General features: G+C 49.7%; 1 protein-coding gene and 1 long non-coding RNA gene across 11 annotated transcripts in view; one reads left to right on the plus strand and one right to left on the minus strand.

Annotated features, from left to right (window-relative positions):
• MAP2K5 (mitogen-activated protein kinase kinase 5) overlaps positions 1-19,407 on the plus strand; it is a 263,618-nt gene extending 244,211 nt beyond the window's left edge. For all 6 annotated transcript variants that reach the window (XM_082383386.1, XM_082383387.1, XM_082383388.1 and 3 more), the window contains one exon: positions 18,958-19,407. In XM_082383386.1, coding sequence (XP_082239512.1) covers positions 18,958-19,062 — 105 coding nt within the window. In that variant the 3' untranslated portion in view covers positions 19,063-19,407. The remainder of the gene's footprint in view (positions 1-18,957) is intronic.
• The window catches only part of LOC309624847, a 55,976-nt gene that overhangs the window by 7,492 nt on the left and 22,669 nt on the right, over positions 1-25,815 (minus strand). For 4 of the 5 annotated variants that reach the window (XR_014242147.1, XR_014242149.1, XR_014242150.1 and 1 more), the window contains exon 1: positions 386-18,949. The exons of the other annotated variant lie outside the window; for it this stretch is intronic. This is a non-coding gene — a long non-coding RNA (uncharacterized lncRNA). Of the gene's footprint in view, positions 1-385; positions 18,950-25,815 lie in introns of those variants that run through there. 5 annotated transcript variants of the gene reach the window in all.

Genomic DNA, 25,815 nt, shown 5'->3' on the forward strand with positions numbered 1-25,815 from the left:
TTAATATTGTAGTCAGGTGGATATCAGAACCTTGAAGTATGGTAGTGATTAATGTATGCAAAATTTAAATGAGATTTTTTAAATGGCAAATCTAAATCACATATTGACCTAACGGTAGGCTCTAACTGCATTGTCTGTCATATATTTAAACTGTTTACTAATCAACATTTTAATTACAGCATGTGCTGGCAGACCCTAGGACAAATAAAATCTAGCGTTTTAAAATTTTGCTGCAAAGTCTGTTACCCAAAAATAACAAGACTCTTTTATTGGGAAGAATGAAGGAATGAGAAAACAGAGCAAACTTGCTGCAGCAACGTTGAAACTTGGCACAGATAGTCCTAAGGTGTGCGGCTGCCCCATCCTTCCTGACCCCCACTCTCACCTTGTGATTCTGCTGGTCTGAGACAGCTACCTCTTCATAGAGCAGCATCTGGGTTTCCTTTGAAGTTGATTCGTGCTTAATTAGGGGAACACTTCCCTTCATGTGTTTGAACCCCGGTTGCCAAGCATTGTTTACTTGAACAGTGTATGTAGCCTGGGGTCCCTAGGCCCCATCCCCTTTTGTGATGTGGAGACTAGATATTTCCAGAAATTTGATTCAATTGCAGTCAGAGTCAGCGGCCTTTTGTCTTGCCTACCTCCTCGATCTCTGCTGGCGTTGGCGAGCTGTCTCCAGGAAGGTGGTTCTGGGCTGCGTCAGAGTCTGGAAAGATTTTTCTCTATTTTACAAATACTCTGTTTCCTTATAGAAAGTAGATGGGTAAGAGGGTCACCTTGAATAAATTATTTCACCTCTCGAAACTTCAGTTCACACTTCATGGAAAGGGGATAATAGTGACCAACTTACAGTTTCTGTTTTTGTGAAAATCCAGACAAGAAAAAGCACAGAAAGCACTTAGCATAGAAGTTAGGAAATACGAAGCTCCCCAAAACGTTTGCTCCTGCTCTCATCATTGACTTTCTAAAACTAGTGTTAAAATTATGTTTAAAAATTCAAATAGTACAGAAGGATATACAATAAGCTCCCAGCCCCACTCTCTAGAGTTAAGCACTGTTAACAGTAACTTGTGTCCTTCTAGAATTTTAATTTTATTGTTCTGTACCTTACTTTTTCTCTTTAAGATCTTTCCATATCACATGAAAGTCTGTCTTGTTCTTTTTAATACTGCATGGTGTTCCATTATATAGATGGTCCATATTTATTTAACCAGGACCCTGCCATAGAACATTTTGGCCATTTCCAGATCTTTGCTATGTGCTTTTTGGGCATTTGTATTTTTTTCACATACTTTGCCCATTTTTCTTTTGGATAGGTTGTCTCTTCCTTCATCTTTTTGAACCTTGATTTCCCCATCTAGAGAGTGAGGCAGGTAGGCGCACAATCTCCAAGACCCCTTCTGCCTCTGTAGGCTACAGTCCAGGCCTGGATGTCCTGCAGGCAGCTTTTACGCTACTACCAGAGGTGCCCGGTCTGCTCGTGACCTTGCTGAGCCGGTGTTGAGCTGCAGGGCCAGTAGCTGCGGGTGAACTGCAAGAGGCTCGTTTTCTTCTCTTGTTCAGTTGTGTGTCTTCCTCTCTTAAAAAAGCAGGCTTGGAAATTACAGGGCAGAGCTGGGATTGAACTTCCATTAAAGCTGCCTGTAGACATCAGGAATATTTATTTTCTCTATTTGTTTTAAGCCTGGGAAGACTGTGTGGTTTTCTCAACACTGTCCTGATGGAGCCCTGACCAGCAAGCGTGCAATGCCCCTAGCCCTAATGTGCCATTAATGATAGGTTAATGTACAGTATAATGTTTTGGGGACTACGGGTTCATTACACTTCTGAGTGTGAGGTCTTTCCACAGAGCGCCCAAGGTCCCATTGCATTATATCATGCAATAAAAATACCCTTTTCATATCACACACTAATAAACTGTATTTGAAATGCTGTCTGAGGGCACTGCCGTCTTGTCTATAGGCTGTGCACGAGTGCAACAGTTGGGTTTCCTTTTTTCTGTTTTGTGTTTTTAGTTACATGGAATTCTGAACTCAGGGAAGTCTGCTCATTCCTGTTTTAAATGGAGGAGTGAGTTAGGTCTTTAGGCCTGAGGCCCAGGGGAGGGCCTGCTCAGTGAGTGGTGAGAGTCTTTAATACATGGAGAGCAAGACCCCTCATTCTCCTCTGCCCGTCCACCCATACTGTGTGCAGCTATCAGGGGAGCTGGTCTAGTGTCTTCCAGATTTAGCACTGAACACATGTCAGGTATTACAAAAATTTCCTTAGAAAGAAGTATGATAAGAACTGCCAAGTCTAAGCCACTGATAGTCATGACTATAGAGCTGTTTCCAGGATAGCCTATGTGCTAGGAATTTCATACACACAGCCTTCCTGTGCAGTTGGTCCTGTTCTCCTTGTTTTACAGAGCACAGAGTTCCCAGAGCGAGGGGGGAAAGAGCTGCACTGTAGAGAATGGAATCCACAGGCGCCTAGGAACCACAGGTGAATTACCTGCCTGTGGTTTTTCATACCATCCTGTGAGTTGATTTAATCAGATGGTTTTCTTCTCAACAGTGAGCTGGCGGCAGAGGTAGTTTTGAAGCTTGGAACACTTTGGAAAAGGAGACTCTTCTACATCAGAAAGGAAAAAGGCATTTGAATGTAGGGATGAGGCAAAGACTGGGGTCAGAGGACCTTAAAAGACCTATTTTATACTTTGATCCAGGGCAGACTATGGCATTTGTGCTTTGTTGGGGGGTGGGGGGTTGTTTCTGCCAGTTGTAGAGTATGGGGAAAGAGTGACACATGAGGTCCAAGAACCCGGGTTCAAGCCCAGTGTTGAGACTTCAGCCTGAAGTGCAGTCCTTACCACCCAGGGGCATCAATGTCTTTGCTTGTAAAATAGGCTCACATCTACTTCTGACAGGGCTGGGGATCATATGAAATGCTGTAAATGAAAACACCTAATTAGTATCTGGCACGGTTAGGTGCTCACAACTGTTGGCTATTATATTGCTGTTATTATATGTAATAATATAACAAAACATAACATATTAACAAACAAAACAAAAACATATTGTAACAAAAGGCACAGGCTTTAGAGCTGATGTCCAGTTCAGATCCCAACCCTACCTTAGCCAAATCACTTCTCTGAACCTAGTTTTCGAATCCATAAATAGGTAGTGACAGTAATGCCATGCTGATACTTCGTGGGATTACTGTGACACTTGAATTAGATGAGGTTGAAAGCACTTTGTGGAATGAAAAACTCTACTCAGCTTCTGGTAAATACATATATGTATTTTTCTCTCCAAATCAACGTATTCAAACTGAATAAATATCCTTAGAGCAAAGCCACTAAGGGCAGCTATTAGAAAGATTCACTGATCTGTCCCCCTCCCCACCAGGGAGCTTGTCGCAGCCAAATTGTAGGCCAGAGTGGTTCTTCTACCCCATGTCTTCATAACAGCAGAGGAGCGGGGTGGACCCAGGACAGAGTCTGTGCTCCCCTGAGTTGGTGCGAGGAGAACCAGTACCTGCTGAGAACAGTGGTTGAAAGATCAAGGGACCATGTTGAAGGGCTGAGCTGGTCTGGAGAGCCAACGAGATGACAGAAAGAAAAAATCAAGTTGCTGAGACTGTCCTGCAGAAGACTGGACCTTTGGCTCTAGGCAACGTCCCCTTAATTGTTAGGAGAAGCGTATTTAAGTTTCAAGGATGATTAGTTTTTCTTTTAAGGGTGATAGGGTCGGACTAAACCTTTTGTTTAGATATGGGGACTTTAGAACACTTACGTAAACCTCTCAGGGGTTAAGTCTGTCTTTAGGGCTACCAGGACTTGAAAAATGCTACCTTGTATCAAGAGAACCAGAAGTGACAAGTTCATTTTAAAAGCCTGGTTTGTCATTGTTTATCTAATTTTCAGAGTTGACACAGAAAATTAGACCAGCTGACACTCACTCTCTGACTGTCCCCTGGCTCATTTCCCTGGTCCTTTCCTCCCTGACCTTTGCAAGTACAAAATGCTCCAAACCCCAAAATATAAAACTTCCCACCGAGTTTCCAAGTTGCCCTGTAGTCATTCCAAGATTCTGTCATAGGATGTCATCCCTAATGTGATTATAACAAGATGAGGTTATAAATCTGCTCTGTGAGGTATTTCTTTTCTCCTTCTGCTTTGACCATAAATCTTAGAAGTAATCAAACTCTCTCCAAAGGAAGCCAAGATAAACTTGGGCCCTAAGTGGCCCCATATGTCTTTACTGAGTTCAGAGGCTCTGAAGACTTGTCTGCCAGGTGACATCGCACGGTGCTGCTGAAAGGCGGCCAGACGGAGTGTGAGCTTTCTCCTGTTTAATATTGACCTTCCAAAACTCAAAGAGCAGCAAGTCTTCTATTCACCACCTTCAGTAAATGAGCTACTTCCAAGGAAGGATATTTATTCAGATAACTGAGACTTATTCCTTATAAAACCAAAACTTTTTAAAAGGATTATAGGCAAAGAGGTTTTAAATGTATTATATACACTTCCCTATCCTTTTAAACGGATTACATGCATCAGGGTTTGGCTTTTTAGAAAATGTTCTTTAGACCATCATCATGAACAGTCTGTTTGCTGCGTTCTGCTGTCCTAGTGTCTCCTGATGTTACCACGTGGAGGGCCATTTGTCCCTGCACTGGTTGACCCCAAGCTGGTTCTTTGGTTTTGTTTTTGTTGTGCAGTGTTGCTAATAGATGTCACTTAGTACTCCTGCCCTTGTTCCCCTTTCTAACAGCCCTCCCCTCTTCCTCTTCTATTTTGTGCTTTAGATTGGGAAACCAGATAGTAAGTGTGTTAGCACTAGTCTAAACTACAAAAAAATGGACTAGAATAAAGGCTTGAGGGACTAGCTAAAAGTAAAGTGTTCGAGTTTTAGTGTAACTTTCAGATTCTTAGTCTTAAGTAAGGGAATCAAATTTACAGTGGCGTGTAGGTATGTAAAGTGCCTCTAGATTTGAAAACAGACCATTTCACTAAATAGGAAATATACTGCTTGATAACGTTGCATGCAAATGCCCAAGTTTGAAACAATATGACCAGTTTGCTCTTGAATCAATAATTAGCGTAAAATTATTTTGAATTATTATTTGTTGAAGTTTTTTTTACTTTTCTGAGGGGATCAAATAAGGCATGAATGTGCCAGGGGGAGTCTTTTGACTCTAAAAACTGGGTTTAGAGCCAGACACACACAAGCCTCTCAATCCATCCGTACTGGATTTGATTGACTTGAGGTCTCTATGTAAACTGGAGCATTAACTACCAGAAGAAGCAGGTTTGCACCTAAATAACTTTGTCCTTCTTAACAGTGAAAACAGACTTGGTTTCATACAGCTCTGCAGGGAAGGCCTTCACCAGCTTAATCTGTAGCCAGATAAAGTGCACCCCCTTTCTCGTTCCTTCTGCACACGGCCAGCAACGCCGCCTCAGAAAACACGGGCCACACCGCTCGCTACCACAGAAAACGCATTTCAGCTTTCCGTACATTTAATTTTCTTCAACATTACCTTGCAAACCACAGTAAATCAATAACAGAGTAGTTAAGTACCACAGGTTCTTTGTGTTTTGTTTTAGAAAATATTGCTCAAGGCTAAAAGTGGGTTCTATTGATGATTTTTATTTGCTGCTGGGACACAAAATGATCAGAATTTTCAAATGGTTTGCTTCCTGTTTGTGGATTTCCTTAGGAAAAAAAAAAAGGAGGGGACAGATTCAAATGGAAAATGATTGCTGATAGCAGAAACTCTAGAGTAACTGGTAATTTTCAATCCTGTATTTTATAGACTAGGCCTGGTAGCTTTGACCTTTGTTATGCTTTTATTTCAAATTTTCCAAAAGGGCTGCCCGAGCCCACCCCCTTGGCTCCCTCGCACTCACCCCACCAGTAAGTAACCCTGTCTACTAAATAGACTGAGGCTCAGAAAACGGGAGCATCATAGCCGGAAACAGTAAAAAAAAAAACAACAAGATGGCACTTCAGTTAAAGTTATTGACCCAAAAGTTCGACATCTGGTATCTTTAGCAATTTTTCCTCTATGTTTTTTGTTGATTTGGTAACATCAAAAAATCTCCACCTGAGCTTCAGTCTTTGTGTGAATGGTTGTTGTTTCTTATTAAGAAACTAGAAAAGCTGTTACTAAGATGGATTTTAAGAGGTAGCAGCCTTTACTTAATTGGATGCTTCTTGAAATAAGATGAGACAATGGAGATGAAGTGTTTTGAAAAGTTAAAAGTGTGATGCCAGGGCTCGAAACCTGTGACTCACCTGCCAGGGTGATTATTTGTCACTTCTCGTTGGCACCTCCCAGTCACCACCATTATCACCCTTCCCCCTGCCCCTACCATCACTCACACACATATTCTGTCCCTCTCTCTCTCTCTCTCTCTTTCTTTCTCTCTCTCCTGATGAGTCATCACACTGCATTTTCAGCTATGTTGGCCTCATATCAGTCATATGATATGCCCTTATTATTTTAAAATTTTCCCCAGATTTGTGGTTATGTGCCCTTTTTTCATTCCTAATGATGTTTCCTTGTGTCCTCTCTTTACCATTTTTGTCAGAGGTTAGTCTGCTTTATTAATCTTTTTAAAGAACCAGTATTTTATTGATTTGATCATCTCTTTGATATCTAATTCCTTTGTGTTCTTTATTATTTGCTGTTTTATGTTTCCTTTGGATTTACTTTTTGTTCTGTGTATAATTTATTGAATTGGACACTTAGCTTATAAATTTGCAATCTTCTTTTCCTTAATATATCCATATAAAGCTATAAATTGCCTTTTAAGTATTACTTTAGCTGCATCCCACAAACATTTATATGTAGTGTTTTTGTTGTCATTCAGTTCTAAGTAATTTCCAATTTCAATTAGGATTTCTTTTTTGACCCACGAATTATTTAGAAGTATTTTTTTGTTTGCAAATAGTGGTGTTTTGTTATCTTGTGATTGTTGTCTGCTTTTCATGCACTGTGGTCAGAGAACATGGTTGGTATAGTATCAGATCTTTGTTATTTGTTGAAACGCCCTTACTACACTGTTTTTTTTTTTTTTTCAGTGTTCTCTCTTTGCTTGAAAGGAATGTGATTCTCTAGTTGTTGAATTCGGTGTCCTATTTACATCCTTTAGGTCAAATTTGTTAATTGCATTACTTAAATATTTTGAGGCCCTACTGATTTTCTACCTGCTTTATTTATCAATTACTGAGAGAGCTGTGTTAAAATCTCTCACTGTTAGTGTGGCTTTGTCTGTTTCTCCTTGCACTTTTGTCAGTATTTGCTTTAAGGCGATGATGTTAGATGCCTATGTCAAAATGCTGTATCTTCATTTTAAAATGTTTCTTTTATCTTTATGTAGTGACTTTCATTACCTCTAATACATTTTGCTTGAAATTTTATTTTTGTCTGATATTAACATACCTATGCTGTCTTCTTTTGTTTAGTATTTGTCTGCTATATGTTTTCCTATCCCTTTGTTTTCATCATTTCTGTGTTCTTTTGTTTTAAATGAATCTCTGCATTTTGCTGTTGATGTTTTTAATTTTATCTGGGACTCTCTTTTAATTGATTAGTTTAATCATTTATACTTATTGCGTATTGATACACCTGAATTGTTTTGTACTTTCTTCTCTACAATGCTTTTTTGACTTCTTTTTTCTCCTTTCTTCACTCTATTAGATTAATTTTTTCTTCCTTTTTATTCTTTCCAGTAGTTTACATATTATATTCTATTTCTAGCCTCTTATTATCCCTGAGTTTCTAACTTAATTTAGCAAAGCCTAAGGTTAATCACTAAATATACCCCCCTTCCCAACAATACTCAGCCTTAGGTTCAATCTCATCTTTATATTAGGTAGAATTGGCTTTAGCTGCACATGATTAAAACGAAGAGCAGCTTAAGTAAGACAGCAGGGTATTCCCCATACATATAAAGGAAGGCAGGAAGTAGGGTGCCCAGACTAGCTGGCAGTTCCTTCCATCTTTCCAGTCAAGGGGCATTTGAGCTCCAGCCAACAGGCATGAGGAAAGGCAGTAGAAATACCCCTTCATTTAAGGACAGTTCTGGGGATTGGCACACAGCATATGTGCTCACGTGGCATTGGCCAAAACTAGCTGCAGGGGAGTCTGGACATGCAGCTGCTTTGCTGGGTGACACTGTTCCTTATTAAAATCAGGATTTGTATCACTAAGGAAGAAAGGGGAATGTTTATTGAGAGGCAGCTAGCAGCCTCTGCTACAGCCTCTCTCCCCCAGACATAAGGACCCTAAGAGTTTCTGATCAGTCCCTTCTTTCATGTCCAGGATTTCATTGTCATCTTGTTTTTAGATCCTCACAATTAGTCATTACTCTTGTTGTCATTTTGTATAATCAGTACTTGTTGAGATTTATCCATGTGTTTAGCAGTTATGTGTCCCTTATTCCTGTTGCATCCTACTTCCTCCTTCTGAGGTTTCTCTTCCTTTTGGAAGTATATTAAGAGTTCTGTCAGTGAGGGTAAAACTGAGTTTTTGTTCTAGGATCGTCTTCACTTTGCCCTCATTTTTCTTTTGGCTGCGCTGCGTGGCTTGTGGGGTCTTAGTTCCCCAACAGGGATTGAACCCAGACCCTCGGCAGTGAGAGCACAGAGTCCTAACCACTGGACTGCCAGGGAAGTCCCGCCCTAACTCTTGGTTGTTAGTTAAATTGGATTTAGAAGTTTAGATTGACAGTTTTTCCCAGGGCATTGAAGATACTGTGTTGTCCTCTGGTTTCTACACTTGCTGGTGAGAATCTGCCAGCTGCTCAGCTGCTGCCCTTTGTGAGAGATATGCCTGTCTCTCTCGTTGCTTTTAACATCTCTTTTCCTGGTACCCTTCAGTTTCCCTACAATATGTCTAGGTATAGGTTTTGTTATAGTTATTCTACTTGGAGATCATTATGATTTTTGAATCTGAAAATTCATATCTTTCATCAGTTCTCAAAATTTTCAGCTGTTGTCTCTTTGGATATTGACCCTACCCCACAGTGTCTCGTCTCTTCTCATTCTTTCCTCTGGATCTTTCTCTTTCACATTAAAAAAAATTATTTTTTGTTTCTCTCTCGTTACTGACTAGAGCTCTGGGTAATTTTCTCAGACCATTCTTCCAGCTTACTAAATCTATCCTTGCTATATTCAGCTTGCTATCTGGCTCATCTATGGAGAATTTCTTTTGTTTTTTCCAGTCACTATATGTGTTATTTCTGTAAGTTATATTTGATTTTTTCAAATCTCTCTTCTCTTTTTTATAATATCTTGTTCTTAGTGTTTCAATTTCTTCTTTTATGTCTTCAGTCTTTTCAACTGTACATCATTTTACATTTTCTTTCCAATTATTTTTCTGTCACCTTGGTTCTGAGAGCTCTAATCTTCCTGTGTGTTGTGTCTGCTGACTCTTGTCCATGGATAATTGTTTCCTCACACATTTTGGAAGTTTTATTGTAAGCTCATACTGAATGGGGCTTATTACTGTGGAAATTACTGAATTCCAGAAGTATTTCCCCAGAATGTTTTTTCATGCTCCTGAGAGATACTCCAGAGTATTGCTCGATCAATATCAATGTTACATTAGTTTATGAGCAGCCTTGTGTTCTGAGACCACAGCAGTGGTACATTGAACCCCAAAGTGCACGAGGCTCAGAGCCACCTCACACAGCATCCCCTTGCTGATGGGCAGACTTTTTCTGGCTCACCCTTTCTGCAGTCCCAGGTTTGCTCAGGGTCTCAGGCCAGCTCCCCAGGTGGACTTCGTCTCCTGTGTCCACTTAGTTCTTCACACTTTCCAGGTCCTACATTCCTAGAACTGATAGCCTCCCTTAGGGCTATGAGACCTCCACGCACACACTTATAATTCTGGTTTTCAGTTCCCTCTTCATTTTTGGCACTTGCAGATTTCCTTCTTTTTCACAAGTTCATCTAGTATGCTTTTTGGAAAATGTTCCATTTTATCTGGCATGGCTGGGAATTTGTAGAGAGAGGGCTTTTAGGCTTAGTCTCTCCCCATGTCTTCATTCACTCACTGTCGAATCACTTTGTTCTGTTTTGTTCAACAAGCTTACTGAGCTGCCTGCTCTGTGCCAGAAATCGTGCTGGGTCTCATTCTTTCTTCCCCTTCTGCACGCTCACATGCCCACATATGCATGTACACACACACACACACACAAACACAGAGCCAAGGTCTCAGAGTTTAAACATCAAATCTCAAGAGGTAAGAAAAAAAGAGGGCTGGAAAGAATCCATCCTTCTGAGCACTGTGTCTTTAAATCCCCACCACCACACAGCCATCACAACGAAAGACGAACCTTGAACGTCTAGATGCCTGTAAGTGGCAGGCTTGGACCTGCAGACTCAGCCTCTCAGACAAGAGTCCTCAGCATTGTTGGAGCGAGGCCCCCCTCTCCCTCTGGCACCCTCAGGTCCTGACTTCTCTAGGTACCTGCTCAGCCCAAGACTGCGAGGGGGAGCCAGCCCGCTCCCTGCTGTTCCCCCGAGTCCTGTCTGAGTTTCCTACAGGGCAGCTACCACAGCCCCCCCTAAATGGGCCAGTGGCACCATTCTGCCACCCAAATGGGTCAGCTTCCTCCGACACAAACTCATGAGTGCCGGCATCCGCGTGTTTACCCCTCACGGTGGCCCACTGCAGTCGTCCTGTGGCCCCTCCCGTACCACACTGCTCGAGTCCTGTGGCTGCGCTGTAAGGACAGGCCCTAGAATGACTTGCGGAGACCTCTGGAAACATCTTGCTCTCTCGATTGGCCATTTTCTGACCAATTGCTTTGTGTAGGAACACATAGACCTGCTCAGGTGAAAGGTGGACAGTGCCTTGACCCCCCTTAGATGCCTGTGTACAGTCTAGGATGTCTGGAGGTAAGCAATTTGCTGCTAATAATTGAATATTTGGGAAGAAACATCTATTTCTGTAGCAGTTGTGAAGATAAACTCAGGAAGGTTGATTGAAATGGCATGTCACAGCTGCAAATCATTTCTGAGGTCTTAAAATGAAGGGCTAGAAGGGACCCCCCCAACCCCAGCCGTGGAAAAGCTTTAGGAATCAGAGGCTGAGAAAGCACAGTCTCAGAACAAACGCCTTACCTCGGAAAGTTCCGCAGCCGGGGCGTTGGCCCAGGTAGGCTGGGCTGGGCAGACAGGCAGATTCCACACTAGCTGATAGGCAAGGCTCACACCCTCATCTTACTGCCGCTCCCCCCCCCCCCCCCCCCCGCATGCATTCTACCTGGGGGGATAGTAACCTCCCCTCACGCTGCCCAGCGTGTATCTGTGAATCCCTGTCTGCAGACAAGCTATCTCCCACCTGACCCCAGAGGCAGGGAGGGCTGGGGTATTTGGTTGGGTGACGAGGCCAGCCAGCAGCCTTCCTGTGTTCAACACCAGCTGAGAAATAAGACTCAGGAAATGACAGAAAGGAAGCATCACCCTACTTGTGTAAAATCTGAGTTAAAGGGCGTGCTTACGTGGGTGGCCCGAGGGCCCTCCTGAGAATTTACCGCAGAGCCCAGTCAGAGGTGAACAGCCTGCCTGCAAGCTCACCAGGAGAGGGCAGGCCAGAATGCAGCCTCCCTGTGGGCAGGAGACCCCTGAGCCGGACCTGCTCCGTACTTCCTCCCAACATTGCCACGCCTCCCCCTGGGGACACGGCTGAGGGGTGTGACAACAACACAGGTCCCTCCGTGTGGAAGGATGAAGCCAGGGGAATGGAGGTTCCCCTGGAATGGTTTCTCTTTTATAGGGGAGGCCACTGTGGCCCTTCCCAAGCTCTCATGACTCCTGGGCTGGCGAGAGAAGGCTTGTTGACTGTCAGTCCAGGGCTCCTTGCCTTACCCCACACAGGGACAGACGGAAGAATTGCTGTGGCCGTGCCTCAGCTTCTCCCTGCTGAGTTGTGCCTGGGGGCTCCCCTGCAGCCACAATCCCAGCCACCTCCTTCCCTGACTCCCCCTGTTGATTAGCTCGGGCACACCCAGCCTGGAAGGAAGCGTTGACCCCAGGGATGATCATGGGTTATTATCTCATGTAATTAATATTATAAAGGCTGCCCACTGCCCTGGCACTTGTCAGCCGTTTAGCAGACACTGGACATATGTGCATTTTTCCAAAAATTATTTAACTTCTCTAATCTGAGTTATCTCCAGAGTAAGTAGAGATTAGATTGCTAGTTTTGAATCTGTAGCAGTGGAATGCTTTTTATTATGTAAAATTAATGCAAGATCTCAATACTAATATAGGAAAAAAGTAGTGGTTTTTTTTAGCATGAATGTGTAAGTAAGTATTCACTGTAGACACTTACTTCTTTAGAAAGGCGTCCATGAGACTTCTCTTGAAGGACACAAAAATCTGAGAGCCAGGGTCATAGGTGATGGTTATAGTCTAATATCTGTATCAGTGTCCCACTTATCTCTGATACTGTCTCAGGAGCCCCATATCAAGGAAATCCTGACTCACCAGTTGCCCTCTCAGCTTAGGCATCTTTTAAGCCCACGTAGAAGCTTTAAAAAGGAATAGCAGAAAAGTTTTATTTTAGAGTTTAGTTGCTGACAGTAGCTAGCAGCTGTTCATATGAATTGCTTACGGTAAATCTACAGGTCAGACAAGAGGGACTCAAAGCTTGCAGGAGCTGACGCCACTGGAAACTCAGAGCAGGCTTGACCCACACCCCTGTCTGTGCATCGTGCACCGGGCCACTGAGCAGATGTGTTTCGTGGGCCCAGTGCACTGGCTCTGGTGTGGTGCTCACACAGTTTTATACCTACACACAATGTGAGTGGACGTCACAGCCCTGAGTTCTTTTAGGTGCCCAGTGCACCACCACAACCTTCCTAGGTGTCGGCCCATGTATGAGCAGTCAGTAATATGCACAGATCTAACAAGCAGACTGCCTGTCCTAAGAGCTGCAGAAAATCAGTTACCATCACAGTGCTGGGGAACCCATTGCCAATATTCATGGTAACATTTAGAGTTGAACATAGTTGAGTGTATATATTATTTTTTAATTCGTTTTTTAACAAATACAGCTTAAAATATCTTAATGATTTGAATCAAACGTGTGGAAGCCCCAGCACACCTCACACCCTACAGCCCTGCTGGTCTCTGAGGTCCCATCCTATCCTAACGCACCTCCATATTGCCGAGAAGGACTGAAGTGTTTTACCCCTGCCACGAGGGCTGGATCCTAAAGGGACATGCAGAGAGCCTTCAAGTAGGGCTGGCAGGCCCTGTGCGGAAAGATGAAGTGATGGGCAGTGCGTTGACCTTGGGGCCCCTCCAGCCTCTCAGATCACCTCTTACAGGCACCTGCCTCATGACAGGACTGGCCCTGTGGCTCGCCTGAGCGTGTGTTGGACTCTTCTTGTTTTGGACTTAGCTGGAGTGTACCTGGGCTGGGCTTGCTTACTTGAACCAGCTCGTGGGTCCTTGGCCTCCTGTCCCGTGTGGCGTCCTTGGCGGGAAAGGAGGTGCCTGGTGGCCTGGAGCTCATCCTGAGAGAGAGGAATCCTGTGGTCCAGAGAGTCTAGAGCAGCCTCGGCTTGTGAAGCCTTCTCCCCAGGCCTGCCCACCCAACCTGCGGCCCTTCTTCTCAGCCTAGCATCAGGCTCCTGGGAAGCAGTGTAACTCACCTGTCGATCCAGCTAACTTCTCTCGGCAGTTCCTATGTGATTAGCACTGCCCTGCCCTCGAGGCTTCCAGTCTGTGCTAGGATAAGGTGGGCTCGAATGAATGACGATAATACACAGTAGAACAAGGGTGTGCTCTTGTTGTGGGAGAGATGGCGCCTCTTGAGAGGAGGCGTGAAGAAAGGCCCCACAGAGTAGATCTTAGGTTTGGGGTGCAGTCTGCTGCCAGACATCCTATTTATTATTTCCACCCTTAATGTCTAGGGTGTGGTCTCCATAGCCCTGGAAAATTTCTTCCAGGCCCTGGGTCTTCATTTTCCTGCTCCTCTAGAATCTAGACCCAAAGAGAAGGAACAGAGGCCACCCGGCGCCTGCTGTGAGGGCAGGCTGTCCTGCAGGGTGGGTGCCGCCCTCCCCCAGCCCTGGCACTGACGAGGAAGGACAGCGCAATGGCTGAGGCTCGGGCTCTGGAGACAGCACCACATTCAGGCGCCGTGGTCTTGGACAGATTCCTTAATCTTTCTGTGCTTTAGCTTCCTCATCTATAAAACAGGCATGATAGAATACTTAACAGATTTGCTGAGGGTTAAATAAATGACTGGATTGTACCTGACACAGCTTTGAGCGGGGAGGACACAGTTTGCCTTTCTGCCACTGTCATTTCAGTTTGCCAGTTAAAAGTTACTAGTTAAAAATAACGTACCATATATTCTTTTAAAAAGTAGGAATTTAAAACTCACCGTGCCCGCCCCCAGTGAGCAGAGTAGTGTGGTGTCCTCCGCTGGGTTCAGCCCTTAACCCTGCCACTTTCTAGCTCTGTGACCTTGCCCCAGGTCACATTTATTGGCGTCTCGGTCTCCTTTGTGTGTAAAGGGGGTGATGGGTGGGTTCCGGGCCATGCAAGGCAGCTGGGGCCTGGCCCACAAAAAGGGCTCGATGAATAGATGCAGACAGAGAGGACAGGCAGGTCACTTTTTCCTGCCTCAGGCCCACGGCCAACTGAGGGCCTGCGACCTGCCAGGCGCTGCAGCGGGCGGGCAGCCACGCCAGCAAGTCCTTACATGATTCACATGCAGGAAGTTCTGTAGGAGGTTATACGGGAGAAGAAACTATGGAGACCCCAAATAGGTAAATTCCTATTTGGGAAGAAACTCGAAGCCCAACTAAGGGCAGAGAGTGAGGTGTCAGTGAACGAGCACTGGCCTGGGAGACCAGACACATCAACCTCAGGCTTTACTTCTCCGCAGCAGGCTCGGAGCGTCCACCTCCTGCCCACACGGTGGGCCCCTGGACCCCTCCTCTCCCTGCCCGCTTTGGCAGAAGCATGGAGCGCTGTCCACATGGGGAGGGTCCTGCCATCAGTCATCAGGAAGGCACCTCATCACGATGACACGGGTGGGCAAAAGTTAGGGACGTTATTACAGAAGGAGAGGGCCAAACTCTAGCGAAGCCCTGGAGGCTAGTGCCCAAGTGAAGGAGGGTGTACTGAACGCTCTAGTTTCTCTTCACAGGTTAGTGCACGGGCACGATCTGCCCCTCGGCCCCGTGGTGGGAGGTCTGCACCCGGTGATGCCACCGGCTTTGGTTGTTGTTGACTCATCTCTCTCACTCTCCCCTGTGCCCGCCCTTTGGATCCATCCTACGTCTTCCAGTGCCATCCTTTTCCCTTCATTATGTCTCCACCTTCTGTGGCGAAGTTTGTGGGCCATTATACTTCAACCCTCGCCGGTTTAATTGTTGCAATTGGCCCTGAGAGAATTCGGGAAATGAAAGTGGCTCCCACTGCCTGGTGACGAGGCCAGTGAGATCATTCAGCGGCTCCAGCCTGCACGCGCCCTGCCAGCCTCTGCGGAGTGACCGCTGACACACCCTCCGTGTGGGTGGCAGAGGCCTGGGTGTCTGGGGCAGTCATCTGGGGCGGAGGGTGCTCTTGACAAGCAGCATGTGGGTGTCCTGGCTCCGAGGAGATGGGCCACGCCATGCTCCCGCTGATCCTTGGAGCCTGAGGGGGCTGCGAGTTTGTCCACATCTGGATTTCTCTGCCTAGGGGGAGATGTGCATTTACCCAGATGCAGAGGAGGGTCTGGCTGCAGGGGGCTGCAGCCCTCTCCGGACCACACAGAGACCCCCAGAAGGGCTGTGAGGTCAGCTCTCCGGTTGCAGGTGCAGGAGAGCATGTGGTCCTGAGCGTGGCATTTGGAGTCAAGAGACCCACGTTGTGGTTGCAGCCCAGCCCTCGCTTGCGTGACTTCACACAGGTCCCTGAGTGTCTGTCTCCTCATCTGCAAGGGGGCCGTGTGCGCCTCCAGAGTGAGCGTGGGGATCGGTGGGAAAATGAGAACAAAGCCCTTGGCAAGGGCCTGGCACACAGCACTCAATCCATGGTGCTGGACTCGGTATTATCCGGTGTGCAGTTTCCATCAGTCTCCAGGCATCTGGCTGTTGCAGGCATCTTCTCGGGCCTGTCAGGAGCCACCTAGGAATTCAGGCACCTCAGGGTGGCCGAGTGATCTTCATGCTTTTCCCAGAACTGTCCATCAGATTTCGTTTGCTCATTAAACTCACGAGGAGTGCCTGCATCGTGTGCGTCACAGGACTGGAGGAGTGTCCACTGTACTCCAGGGAGGAAAGGGAGCACGTGGCGCTGTCAGGGTCACAGGGGATGCGGTCAAGCCCTGAGAACGTACCAGAGTAGCAGCCAGAAGCTGCAGCACTTAACCAGTCACGTCCCCTCCCCGGTGCTCAGTTTCCTTTTCTGTAAAATGGGGTGACAGTATACTTTCCCTGCTTCCCACCCAGGGCTGATGGGAGGGCGCAGAGTCAAGTAAGAGTGATCTGCCACCCTGACACCACTCTCCCAGGATGTCCCAGGGGTGACACAGGGGTCAGGACCTGCCATCTCAGTCCCCCTCTGGCCAGGCAGGCCTGAATCCCATGGCAGAAATAAGGCAAGGGGGAATTGCAATCTGGCTCTGCCTACTGCAGCTCAGCCCAGGGAGCGCCGCAGGCAGTAGGTTTGGGTTATAGAGACTTGTGATCCAGTCGCAGCTCTGGAAGATGGGGCAGGTCACCCGTGACCTCTGTTTCCTCATCTGCAAAGTGGAGATGATTGTGCCCACCTACGTGACTTAGTGTCTCCACCCCAGACCGTGAGGTGTGCATGGACACTGTAGGCAGAGATGCTGCCAGGCTGTCATGGCCCCCGGCGTCTCCAGTGCCATCTCAGCTCCTGTTTCCCTCTGTACAACTCTCCATGTTCTCACTCCCCACATACTGGCTTTCTCTGCGTGCCCAGTCAGATGGGGGACCAGGCAGCCTACAGCTCCCACGTTCTCCTGTCACAGCCCAGGATGCCTAGAGAGGCTGGCGTCTCCCCTCCATCTCTGTCTCTGTCTCTCTCTCCTGTCTTTCTCCCTCTGTGATTCCCCTTCTCATTCCCCCCCCCAAACCCATCAACAGTGGCTGGGGACAAAACCACTTGTCTCGGTCACTCCCGTGCAGGGTGGTGTAAAGCATCAGGGGTACACAGGAGATGGGGGTCACTTCCCAGTCAGGGAGGACAGGAAAGGGGCAGAGTCGCCACCAGAGCGGTGGATGCTGACCCTCTCCTCGTCCGCCTCCCGGTGCACCTGGGCGAAATGCCTCCTGCAGAGTAGCCAGCAGCCTTCCTGTAACTGGAGGAACGCTGCACTCTCCCCTCCTGTGGTTCCGCTCTGCTTGTTCCTGAACAGATGATAACAGAGATGGAGCATATGGCCCCCAAAGTCACCGGGCATTCTGGGAAAGTGACACTGTGCCACCCCAGGCTTCAGGGGAGGGGCCCATCGGCTCCTGAGCACAGCTTCTCCCTTTGTTCTTCGGCTCCTGAGCACAGCTTCTCCCTTTGTTCTTCAGAAGGGCACAAGGTCACCTCCTCTGAGCCTCCTGAAAAGGAAATGTGCTCACTGACTTCAAGAAGAATCCCCTCTATCTAGGCACTGATTTAGGCAGGCACACATAAGGTGAGATGATATGTGTCGGGGTGGGGGACATATGAGAGCCAAGATAGAGTCCCTCTTGGGCCTCTCCCACCTCAGCCCCCGCTCAGGCTTGTGCTGCCTGCGGGACACCCGCCCGACCTGACCTCCCGCGCCCTCCCCAGCCTGGTCCTTGACTGCTCCCACACACACTGGGGTCTGGGCATCCGAGCCCTGGCCCCGTCCCTCCTGGCTCTGTGATGAGCTCATCAGGAAAGCTGCCTCGAAAGCCCCGCCTGGCCAGAGGGGAGGCAGAGGGGGCCCAAGAAGGGCTCAGAAAGCAGGAGGGAGCAGGGAATTCGGGAGCTCCCTTCTGGGAGCTGGATGGCTGAAGCGGGAGGGAGAAAAGGAGCAGGGGGGACTTGGGGAGACGGTAGCGGTGAGCCCCCCATGCCCTCTGCTCGCCCAGCGTGGCTCCCTCAGTCTCAGGCTACAAAGTTTTTGGTAGGAGAGGAGGCTGCCAGGTGCGCATCCCTTAGCAGAGAAGCACTTGGAGAAGAGGAGGGAAGAGAATGCTTTCCAGTTTTCCTTTCACCTTTGACCTGTGGCCAGGGTGATCTCATGGCTGCCCCTGCGTTTTTCTGACCTTTCCTGGGAACTCCCAAGGAGGCCCTAAGATTGTGAGGAGGAATCTTGTCTCTTCAGGACAGCTGGGGAGGGGGCTGACTAAATATAACCTGGCCTGCCTGTGAGCTAAGTAGGTTAGAGCCTGAGGGGCCACACGGAGGCTGTAGCGCCCCTCCAGAGTCCGGTCCCCAGCCCCCAGCTTCTCACCACGAACCAGCACATCCGTCCTCCCCCGACACGTTTGCCTTCCCTCCACTCGCAGATTGTTCATAGGAGGGCTGGAGACAAAGAAGAAAACGGGGGTTGACGTAGCCCCTGATGAGATGATTCTCTGGTCTCTGGGCAGCAACTTGATAGGAACGCTGGCAGCTCCGGTGCCAGGCCTTGCCTGCCAGCTGTTGGAGTGATGCTGGGCTGAGGGAGGGCCAGGCAGTGTGGAGTTAAGATAGGCTCACACCCTTGGGGATCTTTCAGGCTGGTTGGAGTTTCAGGAGAAGGTAGCCAAGCACCAGGCAGAATGTGAGGTTTGCAGCGAGTGCTCTAGACAGGCATGTCATTGCTCCACCTTGGGCCTCAGTCATCTAGGCTGTGAAATGGGGCTGAAGCTGCCCTCACCTCACAGGGCTGTTGGGGAAGACTGAGAACAGGGCTTGGAAAGTGATGACGTGCAGAGTCTGGGGAATGCCTGTCACAGCTTCCTCCTCTTCCCCACAGGGCCACCCATTCATCGTTCAGTTCAATGATGGAAATGCCACCGTGGTGTCCATGTGGGTGTGCAGGGCACTGGAGGAGAGGCGGAGCCAGCAGGGCCCCCCCTGAGGCTGCAGTGTGATGCTGAAAGCCCAGGACTGGTCACCGAGGAGAAAACGTGCCTGTTGTGGCCTTCGTTTGCTGTCCGCACCAGAAGAGCTTTGCTGGACTCACCTTCGACTCCGCTGGCAGATGACCTTGCCTAGGGAGCCCTCAAGGGTGGCCAACCCCTGCAGGGCAAGCCCTCGCCCCCCCTTGGGTCTGGAGGCCTGACTGGCAGGGTGGGTAGAGGGGTTGGGGCATCGAGAAGAGAGGCCCCTACGCCCTTGCTCCTCTTCCTCTTTCCTGACATTCTCCTTTGTAAAGGGTCAGGCCCCGTCAGTATCGCTGATGGGAATAAAAGTATTACTGCTTTGTGACTGCCCACCGCCAGGAGGGTTGTGCTGTGCAGAGGGTCTGTTGCCCGCCCAGGGCTGGGAGCGGCGCAGGGATATGTGTGGCAGTGCCAGCCCCCCAGGAGTGCTTCCTGCAGTTCCGTGACAAGGCCCACAGCCCGGCCCATTTGACAGGTAAAAAACTGAGGCGTGGAGGTCCCTGAACCAAGTCCCACGACGAAAAGCGGCCAAGCCAGCACTAGAGCTAAAATCTCAGGACCCACGTCATGTGCCCCTTGCTGGGCTGGAGTTTGTCCCCACACTCAAGGGCCAGGCAGTCCCAGCAGCAGCTCCAGCTCCAACACAGTGATCTGATCTGGGGCCGTGGGTGAGGAAGGAGACCAAGAGCTGGGAGGAAGCCTGGGGTGGTTCTGAGAGGCCCTCCTTCCCTCCCACCCCACACCCCACACCCCACCACCAGCTCCTCTCTACAGCAAGCTGGCCCTCACTGCCCTTGACGCCACACCAGGGAACCTCGCTCACCTCGGGCCATTCACAGCCATCCTGTTAGGTAATCCTCTCCATCACCGCCAGGTAAGTGTGTTACCCCCGTTTTACAGGTGAGGAACCAAGGCTCAGAGAGGCTCGGGTTGCACTTGGAGGTCTAAGTGGCGTCCTGACGCATCCAAAAGCAAACTCCTACGCCACGCACGCATCCAGAACCTCCTGCACCACTTTCCCGTCTCCATCCTCCCGGTGCCCACTCCAACATACTGGGACTTGGCCTTGCCTCCTTTCTTTCTCTTTCACACTGCACATATAGCCTACCTGGAAGTCCTGCTGTCTTTACCTTCAAACTGCATTGATTCCACCACTTCCCATCCTCATCCAAGGCACCACCGCTGGACCCCTGCAACAGACTCCTACCAGGCACCTGCCCCTGCAGTCTATTCTTCACACGGCCACTAGAGGGAGCCAGGTAAAACAAGGCAGATCCTGGCCCTCCCCGCTTGGAACCTCCAGGGGCTCCAGCTCACTCAGAAAACAAGACAAAGACCCAGCAATGGCCTGTGTGACCCTATACAGTCTGCCCCCGTTATCTCTGATCTCAACTCCCATCACCCCCAACTCTCACTCTACTCCAGCTACCTGACCACCTTACTGACCCTTGAACATCCAGGGACACTCCCCCACTCAGGGCCACAGCAGAGACACCTAGCTGACCCCCAAAGGTTCATACTCCCTCCATAGTGTAGGGCTGTGGGGAAGCTGCTACCCAGCCCCAGACCAGCTCTCCCCATCCCCCTTGCATTTAACAGGGGCCTTGTGGCTAGTTCTCATCAATTGAAGCAGATGGTAGGTTGCTTCCTGGCCAAGAAGCTTAAAATGCAGATGTGCCTTCTGTGTTACATGTTTCTCCATCCTCCTGCTAAATGGAAAAATGACTATAGTGGGAGGTGCGGGAGGCTGAAGTCCAAAAGGAAGGAGCCTGAATCCTTGAATCACCCGTTGGAGGAACATGCTGCCCCCAGGAACCCCTGCACTGGACTGTTAAATGAGCTGGAACTAAACTATTTTGCGTTTATGTTACTGGCAGCTAGTATTATGCCATCTAACATAGGCCTTCATACCAGGTGCAGGACGTTCTTTCTCCAAGTATCCACATGACTCACTTCTGTCCCATTCAGGACTTTGTTCATATGGCATCTCAGTGAGTCCTGACGTGACTGCTCTATTTAAAATCACAACCCGCCCACACCTGCCCCCTGGGACTCATGTTCCCCTTGCCTGCACCACTGTCCTCCATTGCATTTGTTACAAACCACTAATTGTACTCGTTTATTTTATCTGCCATCTCCTCCCTTCCCCTCCTCCCCATTAGAATGTACGCTGCACAAGGGCAGAGATTCTGGTCTGTTCATGTGGCATCCACCCCTCCGGTGCCAAGAACAGAGCCTGGCGTCGTAGGTGCCCAGTAAATGTGGCCTGAGTGGAGACTGGCTGGACTGTGGTTCCCAGCACTGCTCAGCCCTTTGCCCATGAAGGGCTCAGCCCATGTGAGGCATCCTTTTGTTTCCTGGGGCAGAGTTGTCATGTTCTTGGTAACACTTTGCAAGGTGGTACAGGGCTCCAGCTGCCCCTGGGCCTGAGGCAGAGCACCTGCCGCATCCCTGGGGCTGGGAGGTCACAGGATTAGATGAGGCCCGGGCCATCGAGGCTGCTGGTCCCCAGGTCAGTGCCCAGGGCAGGGAGAGCTTCACGGAGCATGTGTTGTGGACTTTTTGAGGAGGAGACGCTCCCCAGAGGGGCCTCCCCAGCCCAGAACATGAACCAGCCACCACCCAGACGTGAAGTTCATTCTTGATTTGAGAAGATTTCACCCAGCCAGCCTGTTATCCCCAAATCCCAAACCAGGGGAGGGAGGGAAGATGATCAGGCATCCCATGCAAGCACTGTGCTGAGGGCTTACTTTATCTACCTGTTTAATCTCTGCACCAATTACATGAGGTAGGAGGTATTATTTAATCTGCCCGTTTTACAGATGGAGAAACCAAAGCACAGAGAGGCTAAGAGACTTGCCCAAGGACACCCAGCAAGTAAGTAGCAAAGTACCGTTTGGAACTCAGAGCCGTTCTCTTAACCATGGCTCCAGAAGTCAGTTCCACAAGCACTACATATGTAACACGTGAGCGCTCACACACATACCCTGTCCTCAGGAACTCTGGTGTGCAAAGATACTATATCAGTACCTTTGGAGTGGGGCCCAGGGGTCTGCTCTGTGGCCACCCCCAGGACACAGAGGCAGAGCGCCCTCCACTGGCACTGAGAAACACTGCTCTGGAGGGCTCATCAAGGCCCTGGACCTGGAGACCAGCTTCCAGGATGACCTTGGACAAAGCATGTCTCCATCTGAGCCTCAGTTTCCTCTTTGGTAAATGCAGGAGTTGATCCCACTGAGTCCTGGAGTTCCTCCCAGCCCTGATGTTCCAGAACAGGGGTTCTCACCTTTTGGGGCCATGGACCTCCACAAGTGTCCCACAGAAGTGACAGACCCTCACCCCAGAATAACATGCACCCACACGCTTGCACACACAGTTTTGTCCACAACTTAGGGTTCATGGAGCCCTGGAACCCACTCACTCGTGGACTCCACGTCTAGAGCCCCAGCTTTGGGGCGGCCCTCAAGGTCTGAGTTTCCCTTGGGTTCAGTCTTGGGAAGATGGGGAGCTGGGCGACCCCTGAGGGGTTCTCCTGCAAAGAGCCCTCTGGCTGACAGGGCCCTCTTTGGCCTATTTGGGCCCGGTCATCCCCCCAGTCACCCTTGACAGCCCCAAGGCCAAGCCGCCCTTGCCCTGAGGGGTCATGGAGGACTGAGACCTGGAACACGGAGGGACAGGAATGAGCTCTCCCCTCTGCCCAGAGTGACACCTCACCCACCGTCACCCTGCCTGTGCAGCCAACCTCCACTCCTCCCTTGAGGCCCCTCTCAAACAGCACGTCCTCTTGGAAGCTTCTCTGGTACAGATGTGAGCCCCCTGAGGGTCTGACTCATCACCCCAGGACCTGGCCAGGGCGGCACATGGCAGGTGCTCTGAGTGTGGGAGGGCTGGGGGGCTGGAAGGGTCAGGCCCGCAGGCCCCTCCTCAGGGCTTGTCACTATCCTGTTCTGGTCTCTCACTCCAACCCTCAGAGACACCCATTTGCCTGCTAACCAGGACATCCAGGAGACCAGACCCCCACGGGATGCAGCCTCGGGCCTCAGACCCTGAAGCCTGGAGGGGGGTGTTTCTGGGACAGGTCAGTCCTCGTGGAGCCCGCAGTTCACACTGGGAGGTGGGTGCCACCCGAGCTTGGAGGCAAGGAGTGCCCTCAGCACTCGGCCCGCTGGACCTTCCTTGTCCTGCCCTTGGTTTTCCCAGCTGGGAAGTATGGGTTACAGGACCCCAGGGCTTTGGAGATGCTCCAAGAAGGCAATGGGGACAGGGAGGAAGGGTGGGACCCTTGTTCCCCACATGTGGTCAGACAAAGGCCTTGTGGCCCAAAGCAGTGTGACCCAGAGCTGAGCCCAGCCCATTTGGGGGTTGTCAGGCCAGTGCAAGATGGGCTGGGTGCCGTAACCCGGCTGAGGAAGCCATGGGTGCCCTGTCTGCAGGCCAAGAACCTGGGGCCTTGCACTTGAGCTGAACAGACCTGAGTCTTTGGGGGGAAGGCATATGCTTCCAGATCGCTGCACACTCAGTGCTGAAGGCCGGAATACAGCCTCAGAGTGAGGCCCTGGCATGCAGCCAGGCAGCTCCGCAGACCCCCTCTGTCGCACAGGGTGGTTAGACGGGGACGGACAGCTGCCTCCCTGCGGGCTGGGGGAACCCAGACAGGGTCATGATGCTGCCTCAGAGATGTCTTCCATCCCCACTGACTGCTGCCCAAATTCCCCACTGGAGCTTCGTCCTGTAGCTAAGTCTGGGCTCTGTTAGGTTGGGAGCCTGTGTTCATAGAGTACAGGGAGGGTGGGGAGAGAGGCAGTGCCAGGCAAGGCTGCAGAAGAGCATGAAACAACAGAAGCAGGAGGGCAAGAAGGGAGCCAGCGCCAACAGCCCACAGCAGCCCAGGCAGCCAGCGGGGTCCTGACTCCACACTCGAGGCCAGGTGGGCTCCCAAGGCTGTACTGGGTCCAGGTCCCAACCTCCTCATTGAGGGGCTGGGGTGCTTTCCCTTCAAGCAGCCAGAAATGGCTCAATCCAACCACAGGTGGGAGGCTGAGGCCAGGATCAGTTGTGAGGGGCTTGTGGAGAAGGCCAACAGCTGTGGTGATACGGGACAAGGGTGGGGAGCCCAGGCAGGTGGAAGCAGGAAATGGCCCAGGACGCAGCCCCCAAGCCTGGTGCTTGTGGGTGCTGGCTGCTGGTGCAGGGGAGGGGGAGCAGAAGGGAGATGGGAGGAGGTCACCAGCCCTCGGTGGCAGAGCTGGGTTCTGATGGCACTTCCTGGCTTTGTCATGACTCCTTTCCGGTTGGCAGAAACCGTGTCCTGATCCACCCGAGATGCCCGTAACCTAAGAGACAGGCAGGTGGGTGCGGCTGGCAATGGGTGGCACCCTGCAGGAGGCAGCCAGGTGGAGTCCCAGAGACAGCCTGGTCTGGCACACTTTATAATCCAAGATGGATCATAAAGTGGGGCGGGGGGAGCCAGCAGAGCCCAGGCCTCGTAATGACAAATTTTCTGCTGAACAACTACAAATATTCGCCATAACTTTGGACAGAGTCTGAAAAAGACTTTGTTTCCTCCCTTGGCGGTATCATTTGTCTTGTTTTGAAGCCACGAGATTGCAGGGACGAACTTATAGACTAAAGTTTGTCTTAATTGCTGTGGTGTCACCACCTCTCTGGCGGATAACAACACAATGAACAAGTCGATGGGGCTGAGCCCTCCAGGTCCTTCTTCTAAAGTGAGACAAATTTCCCTCCTTTGAGCCCAACAGTCCATCAGCAGCTCTGTCATTTATTTATCCCCCTAACAGTTTGCGTTAACTTGCAAGGGATAAAAAGTCTCTCCTGCCCTCAGACTTAGTTAAAAGCATCCAGTCAGGCTGCATTGCTGGTTCTTCCCCAAAATTTGCCTTTGATCTTTCCCCCATTTGGGGAGGTGGGTAGTAGGGAGAGCAATGGGGTGCACACTGAGAAAAGCAGTGAGGGTGGCAGGATGAGAAAAGAGCATGGAGGGTCCCCGGAGTTCCAGTGTCCAGATCACTTTAGTTCTGAGAAAGAGGAGAAATAGTGCTGTCTTGCAGTATCAGCTGGGCATGGCACACTGCCTTCACACTCGCCTTGGTTGTTCCTCCCAGCACCCCTGCAAAGGCAGGGGCATGGTTGCCCCACCTCTGTCTCCTACTCCACGTTCCCATCACAGGGGGTGATACTCTACTCCTTGAATGAGCTGAGCCCTTTCTGCCTGTGAGCCATTGCACAGGCTGTTCCCTCAGCCCCGGACACCTTTCCCCGCCACCCTTTTTCTCCTGCCCAACTCCTACTCATCTTCCAAGGCTCAGCTGAAATGCTCTGGGAAGGCCTTTTCTGACACCCACCCACCCTGGATCCCCGTCACCGCCCGACCTCACTGTTTTGTCCTCATTGCTTTTCTTGCACCGTCTGTCTGCCTTTTTCAAGTGAGAGCCCCAAGAAGGCAGGAGCTGGGGCACTGCCTGGCATTCAGGAGATGCTTAAGAATTAGTGATTAAATAAATGGAGGGGAGGCTGGCAGGGCTGGTAGGGCTTCAGAGAACTTAGTGACCCGGCCTCCATCATCCCCCCATCTAGGAACAAGACCCTAGTTAACACTGCACAGCTGTGGAGTGTGGGTGCTCTTCAATCTCCTCTCTATTGTTCTGCATTTTCCTAATATAATGCAACAAACGTATTATTTTTATAATAAAAATAATTTGTTTTAAAGG

The sequence above is a fragment of the Balaenoptera borealis genome (genome assembly GCF_965194805.1).
Source record: "Balaenoptera borealis genome assembly, chromosome: 3".
Taxonomy (NCBI): Eukaryota; Metazoa; Chordata; class Mammalia; order Artiodactyla; family Balaenopteridae; genus Balaenoptera; species Balaenoptera borealis.